At 39.4% G+C, this 24,820-nt stretch overlaps 2 protein-coding genes across 4 annotated transcripts; one reads left to right on the forward strand and one right to left on the reverse strand.

Annotated features, from left to right (window-relative positions):
* The first annotated feature begins 2,309 nt into the window (after nt 1-2,309).
* psip1a (PC4 and SFRS1 interacting protein 1a) lies at nt 2,310-13,519 on the forward strand. Of its 3 annotated transcripts, none has more exons than XM_085409727.1 (17): nt 2,310-2,422; nt 2,869-2,958; nt 3,091-3,167; nt 3,519-3,657; nt 4,039-4,128; nt 4,471-4,566; nt 5,508-5,567; nt 5,705-5,765; nt 6,039-6,132; nt 6,342-6,513; nt 6,615-6,694; nt 6,793-6,848; nt 7,036-7,106; nt 7,632-7,733; nt 7,825-8,026; nt 10,632-10,728; nt 12,586-13,519. In XM_085409727.1, the coding sequence occupies exons 2-17, from the start codon at nt 2,887-2,889 to the stop codon at nt 12,614-12,616; spliced, it is 1,500 nt and encodes a 499-aa protein (XP_085265853.1). In that variant the 5' UTR covers nt 2,310-2,422; nt 2,869-2,886; the 3' UTR covers nt 12,617-13,519. The 3 variants fall into 3 exon arrangements, with proteins under 3 accessions (XP_085265853.1, XP_085265852.1, XP_085265854.1); XM_085409726.1 differs by having other exon boundaries at nt 2,356-2,514; XM_085409728.1 differs by lacking the exon at nt 4,471-4,566 and having other exon boundaries at nt 2,356-2,514.
* A 1,377-nt stretch (nt 13,520-14,896) lies between these two features.
* Nucleotides 14,897-23,640, reverse strand: snapc3 (small nuclear RNA activating complex, polypeptide 3). Its single transcript, XM_085409730.1, has 9 exons — nt 23,393-23,640; nt 22,286-22,369; nt 22,104-22,185; nt 21,821-21,925; nt 21,550-21,699; nt 21,307-21,389; nt 17,774-17,932; nt 16,189-16,296; nt 14,897-16,088 (listed from the first exon to the last, which is right to left on the reverse strand). The coding sequence occupies exons 1-9, from the start codon at nt 23,623-23,625 to the stop codon at nt 15,941-15,943; spliced, it is 1,152 nt and encodes a 383-aa protein (XP_085265856.1). The 5' UTR covers nt 23,626-23,640; the 3' UTR covers nt 14,897-15,940.
* Nucleotides 23,641-24,820: the final 1,180 nt, after the last annotated feature.

Genomic DNA, 24,820 nt, shown 5'->3' on the forward strand with positions numbered 1-24,820 from the left:
GCATTTATGATTTTATTATTTTTGCCTTCCATGGGTTTTGCATTATGTTTTTTCCAACACAGTTGGAAACACAGTTAACTCATAATAGAACAAAGTGTTCTTTTTTCCATGGTTGCGATTGCACTGCTTAATATAAGGTAAGGCTTCATGGACTTTGTTTTTCTTTGCAGGGAACCTTTCTGAACACCTGCTTCCTTTATTTGGAAAACTAACATAAAGTGCCCTAACATCAGAGCTCACCTGAGAGTCAGACTTTTACCTTTTTGGTGTCTGTGTGTGCTAGTTAAGCAGCTCCATTTGTCTGTGGCAGCTCTGTGGCTCTAAATGCTGCACAGCTTCCATGAAGTCCAGCTGTCTCCTTTCTAGGCTGTCTCATTGTCATGGCGGTCCAGAGGACGGCACTAATGTAGGGAGGTGATTTTGAATGGCAGTGGTCATATATAAAGTAGCTTCCCTCAGCATGAGCGAGGACGCCGCGAAGAAGAGAGGCAGGTTAACAAATGAGTGAGGAAGGATTGCAGGACTTTGTGGCCCTCAGAGACAAAGTGGGTTGGGATGTTCTGCCAACTCCTCGTCTGGCAGGGTGAAGGATACACATTCACGTCCATGCACATGCACACATCTTGTCATCTCTCTATACCTTCATCCCCGGGCCTCTGCCATAGCCGTGTGTCTAAGCAGGAACCCCACTAAGCTGGCTGGGATCCAACTCTAAGGTCTCTCACCTCACAGGCTGGGCAGGGGGCCTGGTAGCTCCTGTGAGTTATTCCTGGGCATGGACCTGGGTTCCACTTCGTTCTCTTCTCCTTTTTTCTCATCCACCCTCCTCTGGCCCACACTGGCCTCCTCTTCTCACTTATCCCCCTCTCTGGGACTAAGTGGCTGGTGCATCTGTCCTTCAACTATCAGCATCTTCTATTGTCTTGATAATACACACAAGCACACACACTTAGATTTATGTACACTTGTGTATCTGTATGGCCACAAGTGCTAAGGTCACCTTCATTTACCTACAACATTTGAGGTCTTATAGTAGTATAAAGTGCTTCAGAGCCTTGTGGATGACTTATGGAAAGATATTTTTATTAGTTTGATAACTTTTCCTACAGTACATTTCAGCCTGTATATAAAACATGGAGGAACAAAGAAGAGAATATTTACATTTGTGAGAAAAGCTGATGCAATAATAGGCTACATTTATATAGTCATATGAGTGTGTTTTATATATGTCTGTGTCTGTGAATATTGCCTGTAGCCAACTTTAGAAATAGGTAAATATGCTACTCTCCAGTGTTTTATCACTCTTAATTAAACTGCCTTTGTATAATAGTGAGGTCCAAAAACTAATTTCAGAAGCTTTTGGTCAGACAGAGCACATCTGAAGACTTGCATTAAGAGCCACGAAATTAATAAGGAGATTTAAGCAGCTAACTAATCAATTAAGAGAACAATCTGGGCATCAACTGATAAGAAAATAGCAGTTATAACTCTAAGATTAGTTAGTAAAACAGATGAGCTTGAAACTCTAAAAAAGAGATTCCAGTGTCCATTGGTAGTTTGCAATATGCACTGTAGTATTGAACTCCTCATAATACCAGGAACCGAAATTTTTTTCATGGGAGTGTAATAAAATGAAGACCACACATAAGTATTTTACTGTAATAATTACAAACTCAGGACTGCGTTCAGTCAATGTGTTATACCTAGATTTGTCCACTAGATGTCACTAAATACAAACCAAATTGAGTCGGGACGTCAGCCATCATATTCCAAGTGATTACCACATCAAGCACAGGCTTTTGCACCTCGTGATGCTGGTTTACAATAAAATGAGAAAATTAAAGGCCTTTTTTGTCTCTCAGGTAATATTGCATTAAAAATAAGATTAAAATATGTCATCCCTGTATGAGAGATAGATGGCATCCGCAGCATCAGGACCAGCTGCCGACCTCCCACTCTGACTCTCATGTCCCAGGAACATGTACTGAGCGATCAGACTGTTGGATCAGAATTAACACTGAATGTAAATGTTTAGAATTCTTGTATCTTTCCTTAGTCCGACCCTTATAAGTTTCCATAGTTACAACTTTGAGCGTCAGCGCTTATCGGTTTAAGCTTTTATATAAAAGCGCATGCGCAGACGTTAACGCCTACTAAAGCTGCATCCATCCCAACTGGGTACTAGCGTTATTACCCCTCAAATACATGCTGCACAAGACTCCAGGTAATCATCACAAGCATTTGGCGTTTATTTAATTATTGTAATGGGTTGAGCTCGATTTGATACACAGAGAAAAACCCAGGTAGTGGCTTTTAATTAAAATCGACTCCCCCCGAACTGCACTGTATTGGTACAGTCTATTGACGTCCTGCGCGGGAGCGGAAAACGTGCATCCGAGTGTGCGGAAAAGGAAAAGAGCAGGTTGTTTTCTTATTAACAATTCTGATATACTATCGATTTTTCGAACCGCAGCAAATAGCCTGCTTCCCCGCGGAAGTCTCTAAACGCTAGAGGTCAGTGGAAGAAGCTGTTTTGTTAGCAATTAATGGCTAAACGCTAGCTAGCGTGTGTGTTTGTTGACGAAGCGTTTCGCTTTGCTTGCATCGCTCGCGCGTGTTAATACACCGGGCTTTCACTTGTTTTAGCCAGTGATAAGATTAGCATGAACACATCAAACAAATTCATATAATATAAGGCTGTTTTATCAGAGCAAACGTGACTGTCAAATTTGAATGAACTCCGGACTCCAGAGGATGTTGGTTGTGGTTAGGGGAGGGGCATTGAATGAGGGTTTCCCATTGGTGAGAAGACGCATCACAATGTGGTACATTATATTGATGCAAGATTAAATTTACTGATTTTTCCAGCTTGGTGATACGTCCAACATGACTCGAGATTGGAAACCTGGCGATCTGATTTTTGCCAAGATGAAGGGTTATCCACACTGGCCTGCAAGAGTAAGTGCGATGCTTATATTGTGGAAAGACATACAAATAAGGCAGATCGTGTGCAAACAAGCACCCAGGCAAATAAGCCACTACCATTTACAGCTGTAAGCAAACACCTGCTTTTTCTTATGTCTTTGCCAGATCGATGAAGTACCCGATGGTGCAGTGAAGCCATCCAACGTCAAGTTTCCTATTTTCTTCTTTGGCACCCATGAAACGTTAGTAACAGGCAGCTTGACACCTCCTTCAGTTTGATGTACTTACGGTGTTCTGCATGTTTCATTTGGTCTGAGTGATCTGAAGAGATTCAACTGGGTAAACTTGTTGAAGATCTTTACAGAGGTTTCACATGACGCTGACTCAAAACTGTAGAAGGATACATGTGACATTTTCATTGTATTTATGAGTCATTGGAATGACCGGAAGGTGACTTCAGTGGTTATGGAAGTACATTTTGTTATTTTTTAAAAATTTTTAGAGACCTGTCAGTCCTAGCAGTGCATGTACTCACCGGACTTTATACTACACAGCAAAAAAAGTATTAAATATACAAACATCTTTTTCTGCAGTGCATTTCTTGGCCCCAAAGACATTTTTCCATACCTCCCTAACAAAGAGAAGTATGCCAAGCCTAACAAGAGAAAAGGATTCAATGAAGGATTGTGGGAGATTGAGAACAACCCAAAAGTGGAGCTTACTGCACCCAAGGTATATCCTCCTCTTTTCTTTTCTTTTTTGTCTTCTCCAAAACCTGTCCCAGTATTTGTCCTGCAGACATCAGGGCATTGGGATTGAATATACATTATAAAACTTGTTGCCCGGCTTTCTGTTTTGCTGACAAACATAAGTGGGCACCAGTTTGCATTCAGAGCATTTAGCCTTTAGCTACCTAAAAACTCAAGTATGGTTTGTTTACAGGAATAGTTTGGGTCATATTTGTTTAACTTCAAAGAAATTACCTGTTTCCTGCCGCCCTGTTCGGATCATCTGACATTACTGAATGTGCACAGCTACTTCTGAGCCCTGTTCGTCTTGTGTTTCTTTTGCCCAGTTTAATTTAACCAAATTCCTTTTTGTTTGTATTTGAAGCCGGTTCCCCCTCAGTCTTTTGGTGAGAAGGATTCAGACAGCAGTCCAGAAGGAGAAGAGGATGCAGATGACAAGGTGATCAAAGCCAAAGTAAGTTTTTCTCTTCAGATCCCCCTCTGCAGACTGTATTTCACTTCACTGCACTCACCTTCTGCTCGTTTGTCCCTGTGTCACCAGCTTCTATCCTTTTGTTTATTTATTTGTTTTTTTGCCAGCCCTCAAGTCTTCCTCTTGCCTTCTTTATGATGAAAACCATATGACTGCAGCCAAAGCTTCACAGATTATTTGCTATTCTTTGATAACTGCTTCAGAGGCTTTTATGCCAACAGTTGTGTGTGTGTGCAGCAGAAGAATACTCGCTAACTTTTCTCCCTTTCAAGACTCGTTCACCCCACCACGCTGCGTCCTATGCTGTGTCTTGGGTGCATTCAGGTTCCAGGAAGTGAGGCTGAGCAGGAGAATGAGAATGAGGAGGAGGAGGAGGAGGAAGGGTCTCTGATCTCTGAGCAGGGTCATCAGGACCAGGATGTACGTACTTTGCATGTTGTGACGCCCTAAAGCGGTGCAGGTTATTCTGTTCTCCTTGGGAAAAGCATGTGACACCTGGTGCTTTTATTTAATTGGTCGAGTTTTTGGTTTGTTTGTTTGTTTTCCTGTTTGACTCAAAATTCTTGTCGTTGGCCACAAAACTTCCCCGGTGCTGGACGTTTCGATTGGAGAGCCTGGTGTGGGTTTTGCTGTTTTTAATGATTTTGAGGTGATCGCTGATTTAGAAACTGATAGGTTTCTAAGAAAGCAGTCTGTTTGTTTTCACTAGATGAAATAATAATAATAATAAGCTCAGGTAAGGTCAAAGCTACCAGTGGAAATGGCTGTAGATCTAATCTGTCTTCATTCAAGACCCAGTTCTGTGTGCGGCTATAAAGAAAACACAAAAGTGTAATTTCTTCTTCGTCTCTTTCCACCTCTGACGTCCTGCTGCAGCGCTTTGCATTTCCTGCTTTTTCCTATCCATATAATGCACAAGTACTGTTTTCAATCAGTTAATGGTATTTTATTTTGCATGGCTTTCTGTGTACCTTGGAGAAAGGTAAGTCAGGACTCATAATTAAATTAAATTAAAATACATTATTTTACTATGACATTCTTCCTGCTGTGACTGCTCACAAGTTGTCCTATTTCTTTAATAAATACTGATTCATACTGAAGTTTTCATACCCCAACAGAGTGTAGTATTTCAGGTATACCCTAGATGGTGCCACTGACACCCCCTCCCCCACTACCATCACAACCACCACCAAAGTCAAAGACAGATTGATGCTTTCTTTTTTTTTTTAAATCGGGGAGGACATTTACCTGCTCATTCTCTTACTGCTACAGCTTTCCTTCTTATGTTAATGAGATAACAAAGAAAGCTCAAATTTGATGTGCGTTCTGATTAAAATAACTGGATGTGTCAATAATTTTAGGACTCTGCTCAGAAAGAATCACCAGATGTACCTAAACCCAAGCGAGGAAGAAAGAAAAAGGTTGGCACTGGCTATTAATTTGTTTAGTTTAAAAGAAAAAGTATAATAACAATAAATTATAGTTTTTTTTGTTTTTGTTTATTAATTGGTCTTTAGTACTTTGTTTTTAAATTATTTTATTTCTTCCTGAATTTCAGAGTGATGCTGACCAGGAGAATGACAAAGATGATGTACCAGCAAGTCCTGTTAGTCCCACCGGTAGGCTGTTTGTTTTGTGGTGCTGGTATGATAATCACGTAGGAGCAATGAGAAGTTAATAAATCAGAAGCTCATATTCATGACAATACATCTAATACACAGGAACGAGGTGGGAATATACCCATTACAGCTTGTAGCCTGTATGATATATACATTAAAGTTACTGGCAACTGTTAACAATGCATTATTATAGGACTGGACAGCTGTCCTTCATAACTTCTGCATATGATCAAAATGAATCGTGCGTCTGTGTGTCTCCATTCATGTGATTAGGTGGAGAAGGCCCTAAGCGAAGAGGCAGGAAGCCCAAGAGTGAGAAGTTGCTTTTGCTTCAGCAGCAGGAACAGCAAGGCTCCGGCAGTGAAATGTAACTACATGATTATCAACAGACACCGTACAAAATTCACGCAGACACAGAAGCTTCATGCTTTCTTTGCACAGTTTCTGCAGTGGCTCTTTGATGCTCTTCAGCCTGCATAAGGGCCAGATCCTGAAACCCCGATTTCACTGGAATGTTAAAAGCCAAATCGGCCCAGCAGTATAAAAACGGCATTTTTCTCTTTCTTTTTTATTTAGGGAGATTGGAGAGTCAGACAAAAAGCGAAAGAGGACAACAGAGGACAAGACCCAAAGTGGAGAGGAAGAGAAGAGGAGGAAGAAGGAAGGAAAGGACACAGAAGTAAAGGAGCCTGAAGCTAAGAAGAAGAAGTCCAAGGATGACAGTTCCTCTGGCTCTGACGATGAAGAGGCAAGTATCTATGCAATTAGACTCTCCCACTGCCATCATTGTTTCTGAAAGAGGTGTCATAAAAACATGCTTTTGAGTACCTTAATCTCTCTTAATCTCAGAAAAATAAAGGCAGAAAGAAACAGCAAAATGCAGATGTGGACAAAGATGTGCGGCGGCGGAAAGCTGATGAATTGAGAGAGTACGTTTATACACAGTAGTCATCAGAAGCTCAGAGCAAATGATAAAATGTAATCCTGGATAGAGTTATGACATGTTGCATTTATTGCTATCTCGTAGACCAGGTAGAGATGAAGAGAAGAAAAATGAAGAGAGGACAGGAGCCAAGAAAAAAGGTAATTTTGGCGGTCAAAACAAAAAACATATATATTCATATTTTTGTGGCAAGCTAAAAGTCAATTGTAGGTGCAAAAAGATTTTAGTGACCAATCAAAATATTTTTTATTTATATTTCAGTAAAGTTTTTTAAAAGTAGTTATTTAAGAATAATCATGTTTTCTTCCCTTTTCTTTCTTCACTTAGAAATGTCAACTGACTTGAAACTGCAGAGACTGCACAGTGAAATCAAAATTTCACTGAAAATTGACAACCCTGTAAGTTCACATCACTCAAATCTTACATGTTACTCAGTCCACATTTCTCTTCTGACAACTTTATGAATCAGTGTTCTCCTGCACTGAGCTGATGAAGACAAAAGGTGTTAAACCCGTCAATGCTTCATCTAAAGGATCCATCAAAGACTAAAATAGTATTTACCCATAGACGCATACTTTTCTCATTGTGGTTTTATTGCACTGTTTAAATTATGCCAGAATGCTTGGACTCTTATGTGGGTACCTTAAGGTTAAGAATAAGCCTGCTACTCCATCCTTGTTAATGCGCTCCTTGCATTATTCAGTCCGTCGGGGCTCAGATCTGCACATGAGCTTTTACTTTAGTTCACTCAGTTTTAACTGGGCTGTGGGAAAACATAACTGGCATTTTTCCTCCTATTTTTACCCCTCATTATAATGCTGATGTGGTATTGGCATCACCTCAAATTGATACCATAGGTGTATCTTCTAAAAATCTGTATTTTTTCCATGTGATCTGTATTTTTCCCTGTCTCTTGTCACTAGGATGTGAAGAAGTGTCTGGATGCATTAGATGAGATTGGTGCCCTTCAGGTCACAACCCAGCATCTGCAGAAACACAGCGAACTCATCGCCACGCTCAAAAAGGTAACAGCATGAAGGAGTCTTATTTTGGATGCATTCTGCATCAGCGTTATTTCATGAGTGGTAATGCCTTCCTTATTTGTTCATGTCCTAGATTCGCAGATTCAAAGCAAGCCAGGATATCATGGACAAGGCCACCATGTTGTACAATAAGTTTAAGAGCATGTTTCTGGTTGGAGAGGGTGACTGTGTGCTCAGCCAGGTGCTGAACAAATCTTTAGCTGAACAACGGCAGCACGAAGAAGCAAAGAAAGGAGCGCTGAAGAGGGTTGAACAAGCCAAAGAAAATAATTCGGGTACAGATCATCACATTCTTTCTTTCTACCTTTACAGTAGCTGTTTAGCATGCATGGGCCTATATATTTTTGGACACTTGCAAAATGTATTTTGCAAAAATGTTGCATCAAAGCAGAGACAATCTTATTATGTTGTGATTGCAGCCATTCCTGGACTTTGTGAATGCTACCATGGTTGTGTGTGTTTCATTTTTGTATTTTAGCCTTGTTGTGCTGGGTGGGAGATGAGCACAGCTTTTTAAGATAGACCACAAACATTATCAATACATGATCTAACATTTCACTAACTGTCTTCCCTTGGAGCATATTTCTCTTACTTTTGTGCTCTGTTTAAGAACTACCATTTTATCTAAGAGCTTTCATAAGGGGTATGTGTTTTGTGAATAACTTTGATCTTTATCAGATTATAATCTTAATCTTGAGGGATTCTGTTGAAATATAATTCTAAGAACTTTGACACCAGCAGCTCCTTGTACTTGGAAGCTTTATATATGGTCCTTGGAGCTTGTATATTTTTTCCTGTATTATGCCACTGACATTGTATTAGAAAATCTGCCTGAGGTGTCAGTTATTTAGGGTTCTGTCTTTGTAGTTCAGGGGAGCCGATCAAAGGTTTATGAGTGAGTCAAAGAGTCAACGACTCACTGTGGTTTAACAGCTCCTCACCACATTAACTGTCAATGCAGACATTGGTATTAAAGCTGGTATAACTGCAGCATGTGAGCTCAGTGAGAGAGGTTTTCCACTTGACTGGTGCCAATAAAAGTTTACCTTAATTGGAGGTCTTATCCATGCACGCCTCGACTTGGTTTTTCGGGGCGTTTTCCAGTAGGTGATAGTACCTGCTACCAGGCACTTTTTTACTACCTACTCAGCCAGAGTTCACAGTGATCTGAAAATGTGATGTCAACAGACTGCACACCACTGATTGGCTAGTCAACTCAATAAATTACTCAATAAATCACAAGAGTTTCTCCCACATGAAAATCAACATGAGGGGAAATGGTGTCATAAAAAAACACCACTGTGGTCCTCGAGTCTGACAAAAAGCCATAAACTGAGCAGCCGGTATACCATCGCCTTGACGTCCCCCTTTGTTTTGGCGTTCTTGCAAATGACATCACGGGACTGTCAGCTGATATAACAACCCCACGGATATTAGGTGGTGCTCGGTTGTCATGAAAAACGACCAAAACCGAGTCAAGTCGAGCCAAATAGCCCAATATGATGGCTGCTCTCCATCCAGTGATTTGCAGGATTGTAATGATTCTTTAGGACTGATGATGCAGATCTGTTTCCCTGCTGCGGAGCACCACACACAGCTCCTGGATGGAACACAATAAATCAAGAACATCACTGATTCCTAAACAGAGGTGCAGTGCATACAATGATAAAGTTACAGAGTGATATGAAGATATTTTGACCTGTTTTCATTTACCAAAATATGCCAGACTGGCAAACAGGCACAGATGCTAAAAAGCATGTTTCTACAGAAAGTAATGCACATTTATTATGGGTTGATACAGATGGTATGTAAAAGGTCTGAAAAGTGAAGTCTCTGTGCAGGTGCCTTAAACCTGCATTTGCTGGCCACCAGGAGCCGACTCCTCTGGCTTCAAGGAAAACAACCCTCGCCTCCCATTCTCAATGACTAATGACTGCCCCGATGAGATGATTTTAGTCCCTGGTTTGGAATCTTGTTTATTACAATGTGACAGTCATTTAGGAAATTATGGTCCCCCACTGAACTTTAGAACAAGAATGAAACAAGATTGCTAGTTGGAGAGTGTGCAGTGTCCCTCAGATACTTGTGACATATGCTTTTAAAACACTAAGATGGCAAAGGCTAAAGAACTCAGATCAGGGTTTCTCAAGACAATGTCACTAACCAGTAGGTGTAGTCATGGTAGCTGCATCCATCCTTTATATACAGTATGTTGTCTGATGGATTTTATTCTTATAACGGTGAGTAGGAGAAAGTTTTTATCAAATTGTGTGGAAATGGCAGAAATAACAGAAAATGTCAGTTTTCTGTCAGTTAAGGCAACACAGATGTCTTTCCATTACGTTAAGCAGAAGGTTTGCGCTTACTACGTATTCAGCCTTTAAGGGCGTGACTGAGCCCTGGGCACAAGCTAGTGATGATGGTAACTGGTATATGGAAATAAGATACCTATAAGCTATTTTGATGACTGCAAGGGAATACAGTAACAGAAATGGGATAAAGTTTTCTGCTCATTATTTTAAATTCATTTTGAACTTCTAACACACTTATAAATACCAGTAAACAGAAACAGTGATCCTTTGCTATCAGCTTCTTCTCCCCTTCCCAGGGGGACGTCACAGGATCAGTGTGGTTTGCATCCTTTCCAGAAAAACTAACCTTAATTACCGCATCCTTGCTTGAAAATACAGTAATACTATCAAAATGTGTGCCTTTTATGAAAGGTCTTTTTTTAAAGTGCATAGCATGTCAAATGGATAGAAAATCGTATTTATTTTTGTAAGATCCTGACCGGTCATGTGCCATCACATGCTCCTGTCATGGCTCAGGTTGTGCAGCGATGACTCTGTTTGACTCAGCCTGTGCGTCTCTGCCGAACAGACAAAGTGACAAATGGTGATGTCGGCCCCGACGAGAAGAAGCAGGAGATGGAGAGAGAGAGGCTTCCCGAAGATGCTTCAGCAGGAGAGAATCAAAGGTAGCTTTGAGAACACAAGCTTGATTGTGATCCTCCTGCATGCTTGATGGCCTCAACAGAAACTGTCAGTGTAAATCAGTTGAACCCATTAGTGCTGGTTATATAACTCCAATTCATAATGTATACATAGTTTTCAGGGCAGTGCCACACATGTGGGTTGTTAACTTTTTCCCCCTCTTGGTCTATTATACAAAAGGTCATCCTGGAAGGTGCTGTGTGATACCTGCCCACTCCCACCTCGTCTTTGAGGTTCATACAAGTCACAAAATCAATGAAGGAAATAAAGCCTTTAGAGCTTATTTTGTTATGTGCTGATTTGATAAAGTTTTCTTACTTCCATTAACAGAATCAAGGCCCTTGCCTCCTGCTCATGACTTAAAGTAGGCATTTGAAAATGCATTCAAATATTTAAGAGATTTGATGTTAAAGGGGACTGGAACTTCTGTTCCTATGTTTCTGTTTTGTTTTTGTTTTTTTAAATAAAGAGCATTAGTAAAATATAACATTGAAATTCAGTTTCTCAAATACACTGTAGCTCTTGATCATCACAGTCTAACACAGAGTCAGTTAAACTGCAGGGATTTCAGTCTGTCCAGTTAGGAAGGATCAAGCACTGTGATTTCATCTGCTTTGGTGCAAATTAAATACAGGTGCACTGGAAAATAGAATAGAATAGCCTTTATTGTCATTGTACAGAGTACAACGAAATTGGAGTGCCACTCCCTTGGTGCAAGTTTCAATAATAAATATAAATGTAAAATATAAAAAGTACAAAAAAACAATCGTAAGTACTCAAACAATAGTATGTACAATATATACAGGATAGCAGCATTAATATAATGACAGTATGAATAGCAGCATAATATAATGACAGTGACGGTATGGAATAGGTTCAATTGTTTTTGTGCTTATTTACTACGGTGGTAGCTCTGGGAAAGAAGCTATCCCTGAATCTGTTTGTCCTGGTTTTATGTGACCTGTACCGTCGGCCTGACGGTAATAGTTCAAACAGTTGGTTGCTGGGGTGAGAGTGGTCCTTGATGATATTGCCAGCTCTGCTGAGGTACCGAGAGTTTGCAGTGACCTCCAGGCTGGGCAGAGAGCAGCCAGTGATCTTCTGGGCTGTGTTGATGACCCTCTGCAGTACTTTCCTGTTCGCAGCTGAGCACCCTGCATACCATGTTGTTATGCCGTACGTTAGGATGCTCTCTATGGTGGCTCTGTAAAATGTCACCAGCAGCCTCTCCTCCAGGTTGTTCCTCCTGAGCACTCTCAGAAAGTGGAGACGCTGCTGGGCCTTTTTAACCACCGCCGTGGTATTTGCAGTCCAGGAGAGGTCATCAGAGATCTGCACGCCCAGAAACCTCATGGAGTGTACCCTCTCTGCACAGTTCCCGTGAATGTAAAGTGGGGCCGGGTCTGCTCTGCCCTTCCTCAAGTCCAAGATAAGTTCTTTAGTTTTCGTGGTGTTCAGTTGGAGGTTGTTAACTGAACACCACTCAGTCAGTCTGTTGACCTCATCTCTGTAGTCCGACTCATCCCCCCTTGAGATGAGTCCAACCACTGTGGTGTCATCCACGAACTTTATGATGGTGTTTGAGAGAAGAAACAACAAACAGCATCCCCAGGCACATGTATGATTTTGAATCTAGCCTTCACAAGGGTTGATGATTTTAGTTTCCATTGATTGTGCACAAGTGCTACATGAGCCATACATGTTAGAAGGATAACGTTTGGTCTTCCAAGGATTTTTACTAAAAATAAATGAGTAAATATAAAATATCAAGACTTTATCCTCACTATTTTTTAATGAACTGTTTTAACCTTTATCCCTTTATTCTTTATTTTGGACTGTAGTGCCCCGAAAACTCAGGAGGAGTCCACTTGAGTGTCTTGCAGGCCTGAAGAAGGGAGATTTGCTGCTGTAAAACTGGGCTGATCACGTGAGATCTCGTGCCCAGTTTGTGACTGATGACAACCACTGGTTACCAGTTTAATTGATTTGTTGTTGTTTTTCTGCATTGCTGCTGCTGAAAGCTTTCATCAGCCCAACTCCAGGATCGCGACTGAGTGCATATATTTTATTTTTATGCTGTCTGTAATCTTTAACTTCTAGACACCTTCTGCTTAGATGCATCTGTTTGAGTAGTGACACGACTTGTAAATCTGCAACCTTGAGTTTGTCAAACTTTAACGAGGATGGGAGAGAGTTAGTGCGGGAACCATCTGGTGGGGGTGGGGGGTGGGGGGTTCAGCTGGTGGAGATGGTTTTGATTGTTGGAGCATTTACTGATTCGACAGGTGGATCTTAGCCTCAATTATGGGAAATACAGACGATTATCTGTAGGTAGAAGCACCTTGAAAATGTCTAATAGCAGTAGATGTGTTAACTCTGTAAAGCGTGTTTCATACATGTCCACTTCAGATGCACGAAAACATAATTGTGGAGATTGCCAAAGTTTCTAGCCAAGAAAATGCTTTGATTTCTAGTCAGCGCCTGTTTTAAGTTTTTCTTTTTTTGTTTTTTACATAGATGTAAATAAGAGTATTTTTGTGCCTGTCTGATGACCTGTTTCAGCATCCAATAACAAAGTGGTAGCTGTAGTACAACTGTAGTTTTTAAAGCTGATAGCACAGATATTGTGTGATAATATTAAACAAAGATTAGTCCACTTTCTGTCATCTGGATTTTTCTTAGATTTTTTCTTTTTGCCTGTTTAACCATAGCGGTTATTGTTGTTCTGTTGCTGCCATTTAAAAAAAGAAAAATCAAATAAACATGTTGAACTTGGATTGTGTGATTTTTTTCTTGGTAAACCAATGGATGTGTTAGCTGATTGTGTTTGACTGTGTTTGTGTTTGTAAGAGTCACTCAAAGCCGAAAGGCTTCATCAAAAGCTTAGAAGTACTGTGTAAAAGTCTTGAGCCATCCTTCATTTCTTAATATTGTTGCTAGAAAAATGGGACAAAACTGCAGTGATTTATTCAAATGTGTACAAAAATACATGAAGGAATAGTATATCCTCCTGAGAATCCCCAAACATTGATTCTGTTCATCTGGGCTTTAATCAATGGTCATGAGAATTTGTATATTAAGGATCAAGGAACTGACCTCCCAGCCCATTGTTGACTTATTTGAGCAACCCTACTAAGTCCTGATGTACTAAATGGAGGACATAAAGGGTGTTCCATTGATATCTCATGTGTTTGGGTGGACTCCTTTAGCTCCAGAGAAGGGAAATCACAAAAAGTTCAATGGGAAGATTGTTTTTTTCCTCAGTTCTCAGGAGGATATAAGGCAAAAAGTTCTTAAAATTCCAACAACCCTAAAGTCAATAGTTTAGGTTTAATTACCTTTATTCTTCAACAAAGCCTGAACTCTCTTAGGCAAGCATTTATCTAATTTCTTTAAGTAGTCTTCAGGAATAGTTCTGAGGTCTGGGCTCTGGGGAGGCCAATCCATGACCGATAGTTTTCCATTGTTTTTCAGTCCAGGTATGTTTTTTACTGCTTTAGCAGTGTTTGGGATCATTGTCCTACTGAAAGACTTACCTCCGTCAATGTACCTCCGTACATGATACGTACATGACACTGAATTTCAGTCCAGTTATTGTGCAGTTTAGCATACCTCTACCTTTTTCTCTTAAGGATGCCTTCTTGACAGCTGCTTTTCCACTGAGGCCATTTCTGATGGTTTCAGTGAACAATAGATTAGCCTTAATCCAGATGCATCACTCGGGTTCTGTATCAGGTATGTGCTGGAGTTTTTGTCTGTTTTCTAAGGACTTACGACACCTTTTTCAGCATCAAATTCAAGCACCTTTTAAGCACTTTCAATGTCCATTTTCAAGCTTTTCCAGCACATTAGCAAAAAAAAGAATGCATGTTTCACTTTGCATCACCTCAGTAACGCCATGGAAAAATTAAAACAAATCATCCTAGGTTGATTTAAATACCGGTACCGTTGTTCCTCTTTTTGCTAAAACAAAGAAAAATGCAGCACACAAAAATAATGCAAAAGGAGGTTACCTTATATGCATATAGTGTATAAACTCAAAAAAACCCAAAACATTTCACTTAAAAATTAAGATGTGGAAATGTGAACAAATTAACTTGTTAGAGATGTCATATTCAGTAAAATTCAAGACTTTAAGAATGCACAAGCATCTACCTAAAATCTATTTATTTAATCTATCATCTATGATATTATTATGTACAATTATAATGTATTCTTCCTCTCCCTTAAATAAACAGGCAGCCTTAATATTACCATTTTTCCCCCCTAGGTGTTGCCAAACGCACCAAGTTAATACTTGAAAAGCTGCAGCAATACACAAAAATATGACCAGTATTCTAATTACTTGGTGACAACTTTGCTTTTAGCCTTTAATTGGCTAGTTATGTAGTTCACAGCATATTCCATAAATTACCATGCCATAACTAACTGCTTTAGTAGCGCTGCCGTATTGCATCACACATAATACACATACACAACATACACATACTCAAAAATGATTTACTAGGACTTACGTAAAAAAAACCCATTGTGAAAAGGTGCAAATCCTTCATGCAGACTACTCAGGTGGGGGCGGGGGTCTAGTCTGTACAACGACTAGCCCAGAGAACACTGAATCACTTTCACAAAGCCTGGACAAAGCTTTGCTCAAGACCACTTGAAAAATAAAAAAGTTTGACTAACTGGAAACAAAATACCAAATGGAAATGAGAAAGAAAAGGGGGGCGGCTCAAGACTTTTGCACAGTACAGTATAAAGGTGACAAATAGACAGCCTTTTAAAATTGTCATCTCACTAAGGTCGAGTTTCTGTTCCGTGTCACCCTCATTGATTTGAAGTACATCAAAATGAGTTAAACAAGCTGTATAAATGTCCACCAATCAAACATAACAACTCGGTTACTTTTAATGAATTCAATCAATCAAAAAGCTGTTTTGTGCATTTAAAAATCAATAACTTTACACACAAAAAAAAAAAGACAAACCCACACACAAGTATGCTAAACATTAAACTGACCGTGCTGCTGTCAACTGAACTGTTTATCAGTAAATGTTACTGTTTAGCTCAAAGAGGAAAATCAAACCCTTAAAAAAAAAAAAAAAAAAACAGTTTTGATGACGTTGCAAGTATCAGACCATTTCCTTCTGAAATATAAACCATGTAACTGTATTATACAGCAATAAGTCATGAGAACCATTAATTAAAGGCACCCCGGTCCACATAGGGATAGGCCAAGAATTCTCCCAGTTTATTGCCTTGAGCGTCGTAGTGCATCATACGAAAGCATTTGTCACAGAAGAGACATGGGTCACTCGGAGCAAACTGGTCGTTGGTGGTATACCATCTAGAAAGACGAGATACGTGATCAGCCTTTAAAAAAATTAAAAATAAAAATAATAACACAAAGCTTCCGTTGTTTATGCAGCACCCTGATGTCTCCTCACCTTCCGATGAAAACATGGCAGACAGCACACTTCTGGGTGAGGACTCTGTGCTTGTGCGTGAGCAGTGGGTACAGATTCTTGTCTAGACAGTCGTTCTTGTGGGCCAGTCTGTAATGGGTAAAGAGCAGGGAAGAAGACGACATTCTCACAGGCTCTGAGCGGTAGGAACACAGATTTGTCTCACATTCATGATATCAGGAGCTGCTTTCATGTGCGGTCGGCCTGCTTACGCCAACGCTACATAAGCTCGAAGATAACTACGCATCCGTTAGTCTTGTGAGAAATGTTAAATCTCGTCTGACAATGCATCTCATTGTCAGATGGGATTGCTGCAGCTGACAAATCCACCTCCTGTACTGCAGTAGTAATCAGTTAATTACTTTACGGTTTATTAAGCACAGGGTTTGATGTTAACTCAAACCAGATAGGCATGAGTATTTCTTATTCATACCAAGCATCTTATTCATGAGGAGCAGAGATAAGCTAAAATGACCCTGTTTGGCTGCATGCTTATTTGGTTGTGTGATTATCTGGATGTACTTTACTGTGAACTCCACCAAACAAGAGCCGGAAACTATTAATGCATTACCGGACTAACAGAAGATAAACATTTCGATGATTTTAGCTCGAACTTTTCAACTTTGACTTGGCCGTATTATCGACAGCTGAAATGTTCAGGTTTTAAGTTGCTCACTGGACACAAATAGAAAACTCGAGTTTATTGCACGTGTGTGTTTCATGTTTGCACAACAGCAATAAAAAGAAATAAAAATGACTTTGTTGTAATGAAAGAGCATCCATTAAAGCAAGTAAAGAATAGTTCCTGGTTGAACCTGGAATCATGGTGTGCACCAAGGTGTGTATTGTTAGGTGAACTGTTTATTCTAAATTGGCTGAAGGTGTCAACAGTTATCTGCCTCTCTGCATCTGCCTGTGATTGCCATTCACACTTTCAGCTTTAATGCATGGGGTTCAACAAAAATCTTGCACTGTTTAGGAACTGTAGCCTTTTTTATATGTAGGGTCTCCTGTTGGTTGAAATTTTTGCTAATAGCCAATAAATATTACTAATTCCTGTTATCCCTTGTTACAGAGCGAGACGTTAGAAAAGAACCAGGTAAATGTTAATAATCAAACTCTTTCACCTTGAGCTATTCAGCTGATATCTATCCATTTAATGTTCACAGGACACAGTGGGCTAAATCCTTCTTGATTTTATGTAGTGGTTCAGTAAGCTTCCTAAGCCTCCGTCCTGGTAGAGCCAACAGTACTGCTAGAAGCATGAAATTAAACCAGTTAATCAGTTATTTAAACTTCAGGGGGCCTAGTTTCATTATTACTGTACTAATTCATCTTAAAGACAGCTGTTATTCAACTGTTGCTGAACAGAGGTGCAGGTGTATAACGCAGTCTCTCTGTAATTTGTTTGAATTGACAGCAACACACAGAATATGACATAAATGTTATTTGAGGTTGTAATAGTTATAGTAATAGTGATATATAGTAATAACCAAAACTGAGCAAGAGTTGGAGTGGGCTCTGTAAAGAAGTTGAATCGCAGAACTAGACAATGAGTAGCACTAACCTAACATCTGTGATGATGACCAGATGTTCGCAGTCGCCCTGGTGACAGTAGAGATACGGGAATCCCACTTTGACTTTCAGATCCTCCAAAAGTGTATCCTCCATCTTGGCCTGGCTGTAGGATGGGAAGTTATGGGACTTAGCCCATTCAATTGTAGTCCTACATCATAAAGCAAGAGGAGATAAGATGAGAAAAGATGTCTGTTATTCATCCAGAAGTTGGCAAATCCCCTTTTTATAATAGTTAAAGATTAAGTTAAACACAGCAAATGTTTAACAAACAGTATCTATGAAAGCAAAGAATAGTTTGTAGCTTAAAAAAGAAAACACAACAAAACAATTGTATTAGGGTAGAAATAAAGCTGAAATCAGAGTAAATATAATAAAGTAAAATAAGTGAAATAGAAAATAATGATAATAATGATAATAATGATAATAATAGAAAGATTTTAAAAAGTGAGCCGAGTTAAAAATTAAAATATAATATTTGACGTATATTTTTTACATGAGTTCCATGGTTATTTCACAGAATGATACATAATTTTGCACAAATCAAATCAAATCACTTTTATTGTCACATCACATGTGCAGGCACACTGGCACAGCACATGCGAGTGAAATTCTTGTGTGCGAGCCCCACAAGCAACAGAGATGTGCAAACACAACAACACAAACGAGCAAAATACAAGAATGGCCAACCTGAAACTAATAAATATATGTACAATATATAATAGTGTATGCATTTCTGGATGTGTATACTAAATATTTTCCTACGTGTGTGTGTGTGTGTGTGTGTGTGTGTGTATACACATTTTTACAAATTAAATAGTTAAAAGAGCGCTTATGTCAGTGATGGATTTATTAAAAGCACAGCAAATATCAGATGACGAGTCCTTTCAGTACCTCACCACAACAGATTAGCCTGAAAAAGAAATACCAGGGGAAAGATACACTTCTTAATATAAATTATGCAAAACTTTGTGGATTTTTAATGGATTTCTAACATAAAACAAAAAACATTTGGAAAATCTCAGTCTAATTCTATTCCAACTGTAAAACTGTGCTTTTTACAGGCCCCCAAATCTGCTGTCAGCAAGCAGACATTCAAATATCTATATTCGATGTTAACTTGAACTACACTCCTGAGTAAATATTCACAGAGCCAACAAACAAAACTGAAGGACTGAGCTTAAAAAGTTTTCTAATTTAAAAATTATACCAGAAAAAAATGTTCCTGATTGGATCTTGGGAGGAGGCACAAATCAAGAAGGACCTATTAAGTAGAACTATCCTCTGTCAGATCTGAGATGATCAGCTGGGAAGTTGCTGTTGGGCAATGCGATAAAGTGCTTAGTGTGTGCTGAGGTGTAGATCACAACGCTTTGTGACCTTAAACTAAAGTAGATCTACAGTTAGCTTCTGCTCTTTAACAAGCTTCATGAGAATGCTACACAACAGACCAACATGCACTTTAAAGGGCTGAGCATTTCTGGAGATTACGTCCTCATCGATTACTTCAACTGGATTTATGTCTCTAGGAAACAGATGACTGTATCGATACGACTGTAGGTTGCAATCCAATGAATAAAGACACAAAAAATATCAAATCTACTAAAACTGTTGTCTTTATTTACTGTGACAGGTCTACGTTTTATAAATGTGAACAGTTTGCAACGGTCAGACTAAGTACACTCTTCAAGCTTCTATCTTTATCTGCTTTCATAAGCTGCAGATATCACAGTGATTATTTGAGCGTTTCAAGTTATTTAACAAATCATTAAATAGAACTCTTGAATAGACCTGGTATTCATAGAAATCCTGCACAAAGCCAACATTTAGATATTTTATTCCATTTCATTTTACTAACCTTTCTACGGCTCTCAGCTCCAAGCCCAGGTCACTCCTTAGACACAGTTTGCAAACTGCTGAGCACTGTAGAGTTATTAAACATTACTTAAACAGATCTAATAACTTTATTGTTTGGAATTCTTTCCAGACATGTAGGTCCATAAGGTTTTGGGCAGTAACCTAATTTTTGGTATTTTTGCCTCTGCACCAATGCACAATGCAGATGTGAACGAAGTGCAGACTTTCAGCTTTAACTCAAGGAGCTGAATAAATATATTCTATTAACTATTTAGGAATTACAGTCATTTTTATACAAAGTCTCCCATTTTCAAAGGCTCAAGAGTAATTTTGAATTTTGGACCTAAAACTGTACTTTAAGACTTTAACCGCTTTTACAATTTACTCAAATAAAAACTGAGAACAAATTTAAGGTGGCACAGAAGAAGTTAGCATTGATTCCCACCGTGTGTGTGGAGGTTTTACTTCTGCCTGTGCAGGTTCTTTGTCTTCCTCCCACAGTCCAAATAGAGGCATGTTAGGTTAAAATGGCTATTCTGGTTAAGTGTCAGCGGTCGTTTGTGTCTCTGTCTTAGTGACAGACTGTCAACCCTGTCCTCTCACCCTATGACAGGCTGCCAACCTCCCGCAACCTCGATTTGGACAAGAAAATGGTTGACTGGACATACAGACGAATGAATAATTGAAAAAAACAATCCAATCTAGCGATTGCTTGCATATATGCCTGCAAGTGTTTTGAAATGAAAGCCTTGTTAAGAAGTTAAGGGTTTTCAGCCACTGTGGAGTCAGGACTGTTAATATGAAACGATTGCGCTAAATTTGTTCAAGTTAAGCACCTTGAGGGGGCCATGTCAGGGAAGCTTGCGTGTTAAACTATGATACATTTTTTCCTAGGTCAGCTTTATTACGTTTGCAATTCATTCACTCGTGTTGCATTTCATTTTCAGAGGAGACACATGAGTGCAGTTGATAACTGTTTTGACTGGCAGCCCTGTGCAGGTGAAATAAAAAGATGTTCTACTCTCCAAATAAGAGCAGATTGCAATAAATAATAAACTCAATGATCTCTCTTTAAACTGCCTATTGAGTGAGTCATTGCTTGCTTTGTCACAATCAACCCAAGACAAAAGTCAAAGCAACATGAACAAATGAAAATGTCAGAGTTAGTCTTGTTTACAATTACTTGACCACTTTCTTTGGTCAAATAAATAAATATGGTAAAATGGCAAATGGCCTGTATTTGTATAGCGCTTCACTAGTCCCTAAGGACCCCAAAGCGCTTTACACAACCAGTCATCCACCCATTCACCCACTGGTGATGGCAAGCTACAGTGTAGCCACAGCCACCCTGGGGTGCACTGACAGAGGCGAGGCTGCCGGACACTGGCGCCACCGGACCCTCTGACCACCAACAGTAGGCAACGGGTGAAGCTTCTTGCCCAAGGACACAACGACCGAGACTGTCGGAACCGCGGCTCGAACCGGCAACCTTCCGATTACCAGGCGGCCTCCCAACTCTTGAGCCACGATCGCCCGAATAAATAAAATAAGAGGCCCATTTTTAATACCAGCCTTCTACTGATTTAGGCCTGCTGCCTTCAACTGTTGTAAAGGTCCTGGTTAAGAAATGCATAATCTTTAAAGCTTCCTAAAGAAGGAGGTACTTACGAGCTGATGTCCTGGCACTCGGGAAACCGCATGTCATTGTAGAAAACTCCTTCAAAGAAGAAGAAAGCTGACTTGTAATGATCCTGAAAAAGAGCACATAAAATATTTTTCTCTAGCTTACAACAGATGCATTTTTAAATATATACATACATGTATGAGAGTCCAGTCACACTAAATGTACAGAAACAGTTACATTTAGATACGGAGCACAGCAATATTATTCTGTTCGGGTCCTGTATTTACCTTGCTGATGAATTCTGGAGCTACGTCAGGCGTGTTGCTGAACTCTCCACACACTTGCAAGTCACTGACGCAGCAAACAGCATCCCTGAGCTCTGCCAAGCTGTGGGAACCCGTCATCAGGAGAGTCATGTGGGGCCTGATGTAGTTAAACTGCAGGAAATGCGCCATTAAATATAGTATTCAACTACAACACACAACACAGTGGCTTTTAAAAAAAAACAAAAAACAGTTTTATGACAAAAGAAACAAAAACAAAAAATGTAACCCTTACTTTGTCGAACACAGCTGGGTAGTAGACATTGATGGTTAGAATGATCTCTCCTTCGGGAACCATGTCAGTCACCGTTTCTGGTTTCCTGCCAATGGTTAGGCGCTCCTGAAAAATAAGAGAGAGAACCAAGCCTCACGTTTAGATACAAGATGAAAGAGAAAACTAAAAATGTCTGGGAACCTGTCAAGAAGCCCCAGGGGATAATAATAAACACCTACTTTAGAGCGAACAGTAAATGCAAAGGTTAATTATGTAATCTCAGTCCCTAACTAAATTCACCCACCAGTTCATCTGCATAGAGGTCATGTCTGTTCTTTTTAATCTTTTTAAGAGAAGCTCTGTGGTCTTGCCTCTTCTTTCTTTGCCTGTATTAAAAAGAAAAGAAGAAGCAAGTCACATTTAAAATTGCATTACGATACTGATCAATCGCATTTTTCATTTGTATGAACTGAAGTAAGGTCATACACTAGTGTTCTTAATGTGGGATCTGGAGGTACAACTTCTGTGTCAGGCTGCTGATCTTCAGGATGACATCGAAGCGAATCAACACTTCAAAAGAAAGAAAAAAACAAAGTCATTTGACTGTCTTTGGTAAAAAGAACAGATCATCTTCACAGAGTTATCAGGTGAGAGTCATGCGAGTATCAGAATCGACAGGACTTTTTTTCTTTGACGTTTTGTTTCATAACGGCCATCGTTTTACTTGCAGCTCAATTCTTGTTCCGGAGTTTGCACTAATTAACGAGCCTACTGTGAAACTCCTGGACTGAAATCAACGTTTGAAATAATCATTTATTTTAAAAGCAACCTTCCAGTGACCACAAACGTCATGAGACACAAAAAATAAACATCACCCACTGTCATTAATAAATGTCATTTTAGTCACCAAAAAAAGGATAACAGCCGATAAATCGGCCCATCTCTGTTTAGTTTACAGACTGTGGAAGGAGTTTATATTTTCACACTGTTAAAGCTGGCATTCATTTCTTTAAAGAAGAACTAATAACGTTTTGTTAACTGGATAAAAAACAAAAAATAAATCATTTAGTTTTTATGGAAATTATAATAAAGATTTTACAAACTATACAACTAATCAGGGAAACATGGATCTATTTATAATTACAACTGACTTAACCCATAACCTAAAAAGCTTCAGTTTTAATTGACATTTTTACACGACTTACTTGAACGTAACATGTACGTTGTTCTATATTTCAGTGTCTTTACGCCAACCTTTGCAGTTGTTTTCCCTCTATGTTTGACCACATGGTGGTTTTTGTTGTATTTTACGGTAGTTTATGTTTCTGCCGCACATTGGGACACTCTGTAACTCTTAATTCATAGTTATATAAGTAAGTGTTACAGACCTCTTCCACGTTTGGTGTGTTTACTACCAGTTTTGGGACAAACTAGATTCAGCTATCAGCTATTACACCTCATTATGTAATTTAACTAGTATTCTTAATATCAGTTTACCATTACAATTACTGCGACTGAACTTAATTACCATTAACATATTATTATGGTGCACATGCCTGGTCTAAATGTTTATCAAATGTTGATCTCGACTACCTGCACACAGTCTTAAGTTCAGCCATGGTTTCCGCACCGACCCCCATCTCTTCGGCAAAGTTAGCAAGAAATGCGTCCTCATCCGCCTCCTCATACGAGTAGTCGCTTGGCTTCAGTCTGCTCAGCCACTCCTTTTTAAAAGAGCCTATATGAAATGGTTTTGTATTAACATCGGGATATTCGTACTCCGGGATGTTCACGTTTGCATCTGTCGTCTGCTCGGACGCCGCCATGTTTCCCAGAACCCAAAAGTGCGCCGAGAATCTTGGGATATGTAGTTTCAGCGCTACAGTGCCGTTTAGACCTTGTATGATTAGGCAAACGGGAAAAATATTGGACAAAAGAAAACCAACAAACAGCTTTCCAAACATCTGTTTCATATATTATATAGTACTGTGCAAAATCCTTGAGCCACCCCTCATTAATTTGTGTGTTGCGTCCGAGGAGCCGGACTGTAATTATTAAAAGTGATCTTCAGCATTAGTCCTCCAGGGTTTGGACACTGGTGGTAAAGGCTCTAAATACTACATTTTTGGTTCAATTTTTGTCTCATATACTGTATTTCCATGTGTTTGTGCATGTTTCAGCAAATTGCTGCACCTCTGTCCTACATCACAATATAAAGCCTCAAGGGGTAGCTCAAGACTTCTGCACCCTTCTGTATCTACATCTATTGTACTTGCTTTTTTCCCCCCTCTAATGTATTTTTTTTATTATTTTTTTTACATGGTATTACAGTCCTGTTGTGGACAAGAATGTCAGTACAACAAAAAATTGAGGAAAGGCTAAAGCTAAATTTGTATTAAAACAGACTATGTTAAATGACAATAGTGAATGAGGCTATTTAGGCCTCCTTTCTTTCTTTCTTACTAAATCATCCATGAACTGCTCTTCTAGTATGCTGTAATACCTCATTAGATTGATTCGCTGAAGCTTGAATGAATGTGTGTGAAGTAGTCTGGCTTAAGAGTCAAGGAAGCTGGTTGGTAAGCAGACTCAGCAAACATTTTAAGTTCCCAAAGATAAGCAGTTTATTTACAGTTACCTCCATAACGTGGAACTTAAACCAAACCATCCCAAACTAACTCACGATAACTAAAAACCAAAAATGCCACAAACTGCGCAACAGCACTCACCTTTCCTCCCTTATCTGAACCAACATGAGACTGACTATATATAGGACTGTCAATTCACCTTCAATTTGTCTAGCCTGTACCACTAGCTTAAGCTGCTGAATCTAAAACACAACACAAATAGCAGAGAATCACAAAAGGCTCACTGCTCTCCTGATTAACCCATTTAAACAGTTAAATGGCTCTATATAAGAAAATATTCTCGACAAATCACTCCATAATCCAAGAGACAAGCAAAAGAAAACATTGCTATGGAAAAAAAAACCCTCCTCTTGGTTTAGCCTGGGGGTGTGAC

This window comes from Rhamphochromis longiceps, linkage group LG6 (assembly GCF_057381845.1).
Source record: "Rhamphochromis longiceps isolate RC_006_pf linkage group LG6, R_longiceps_female_GT1.1, whole genome shotgun sequence".
In the NCBI taxonomy this organism is placed as follows: Eukaryota; Metazoa; Chordata; class Actinopteri; order Cichliformes; family Cichlidae; genus Rhamphochromis; species Rhamphochromis longiceps.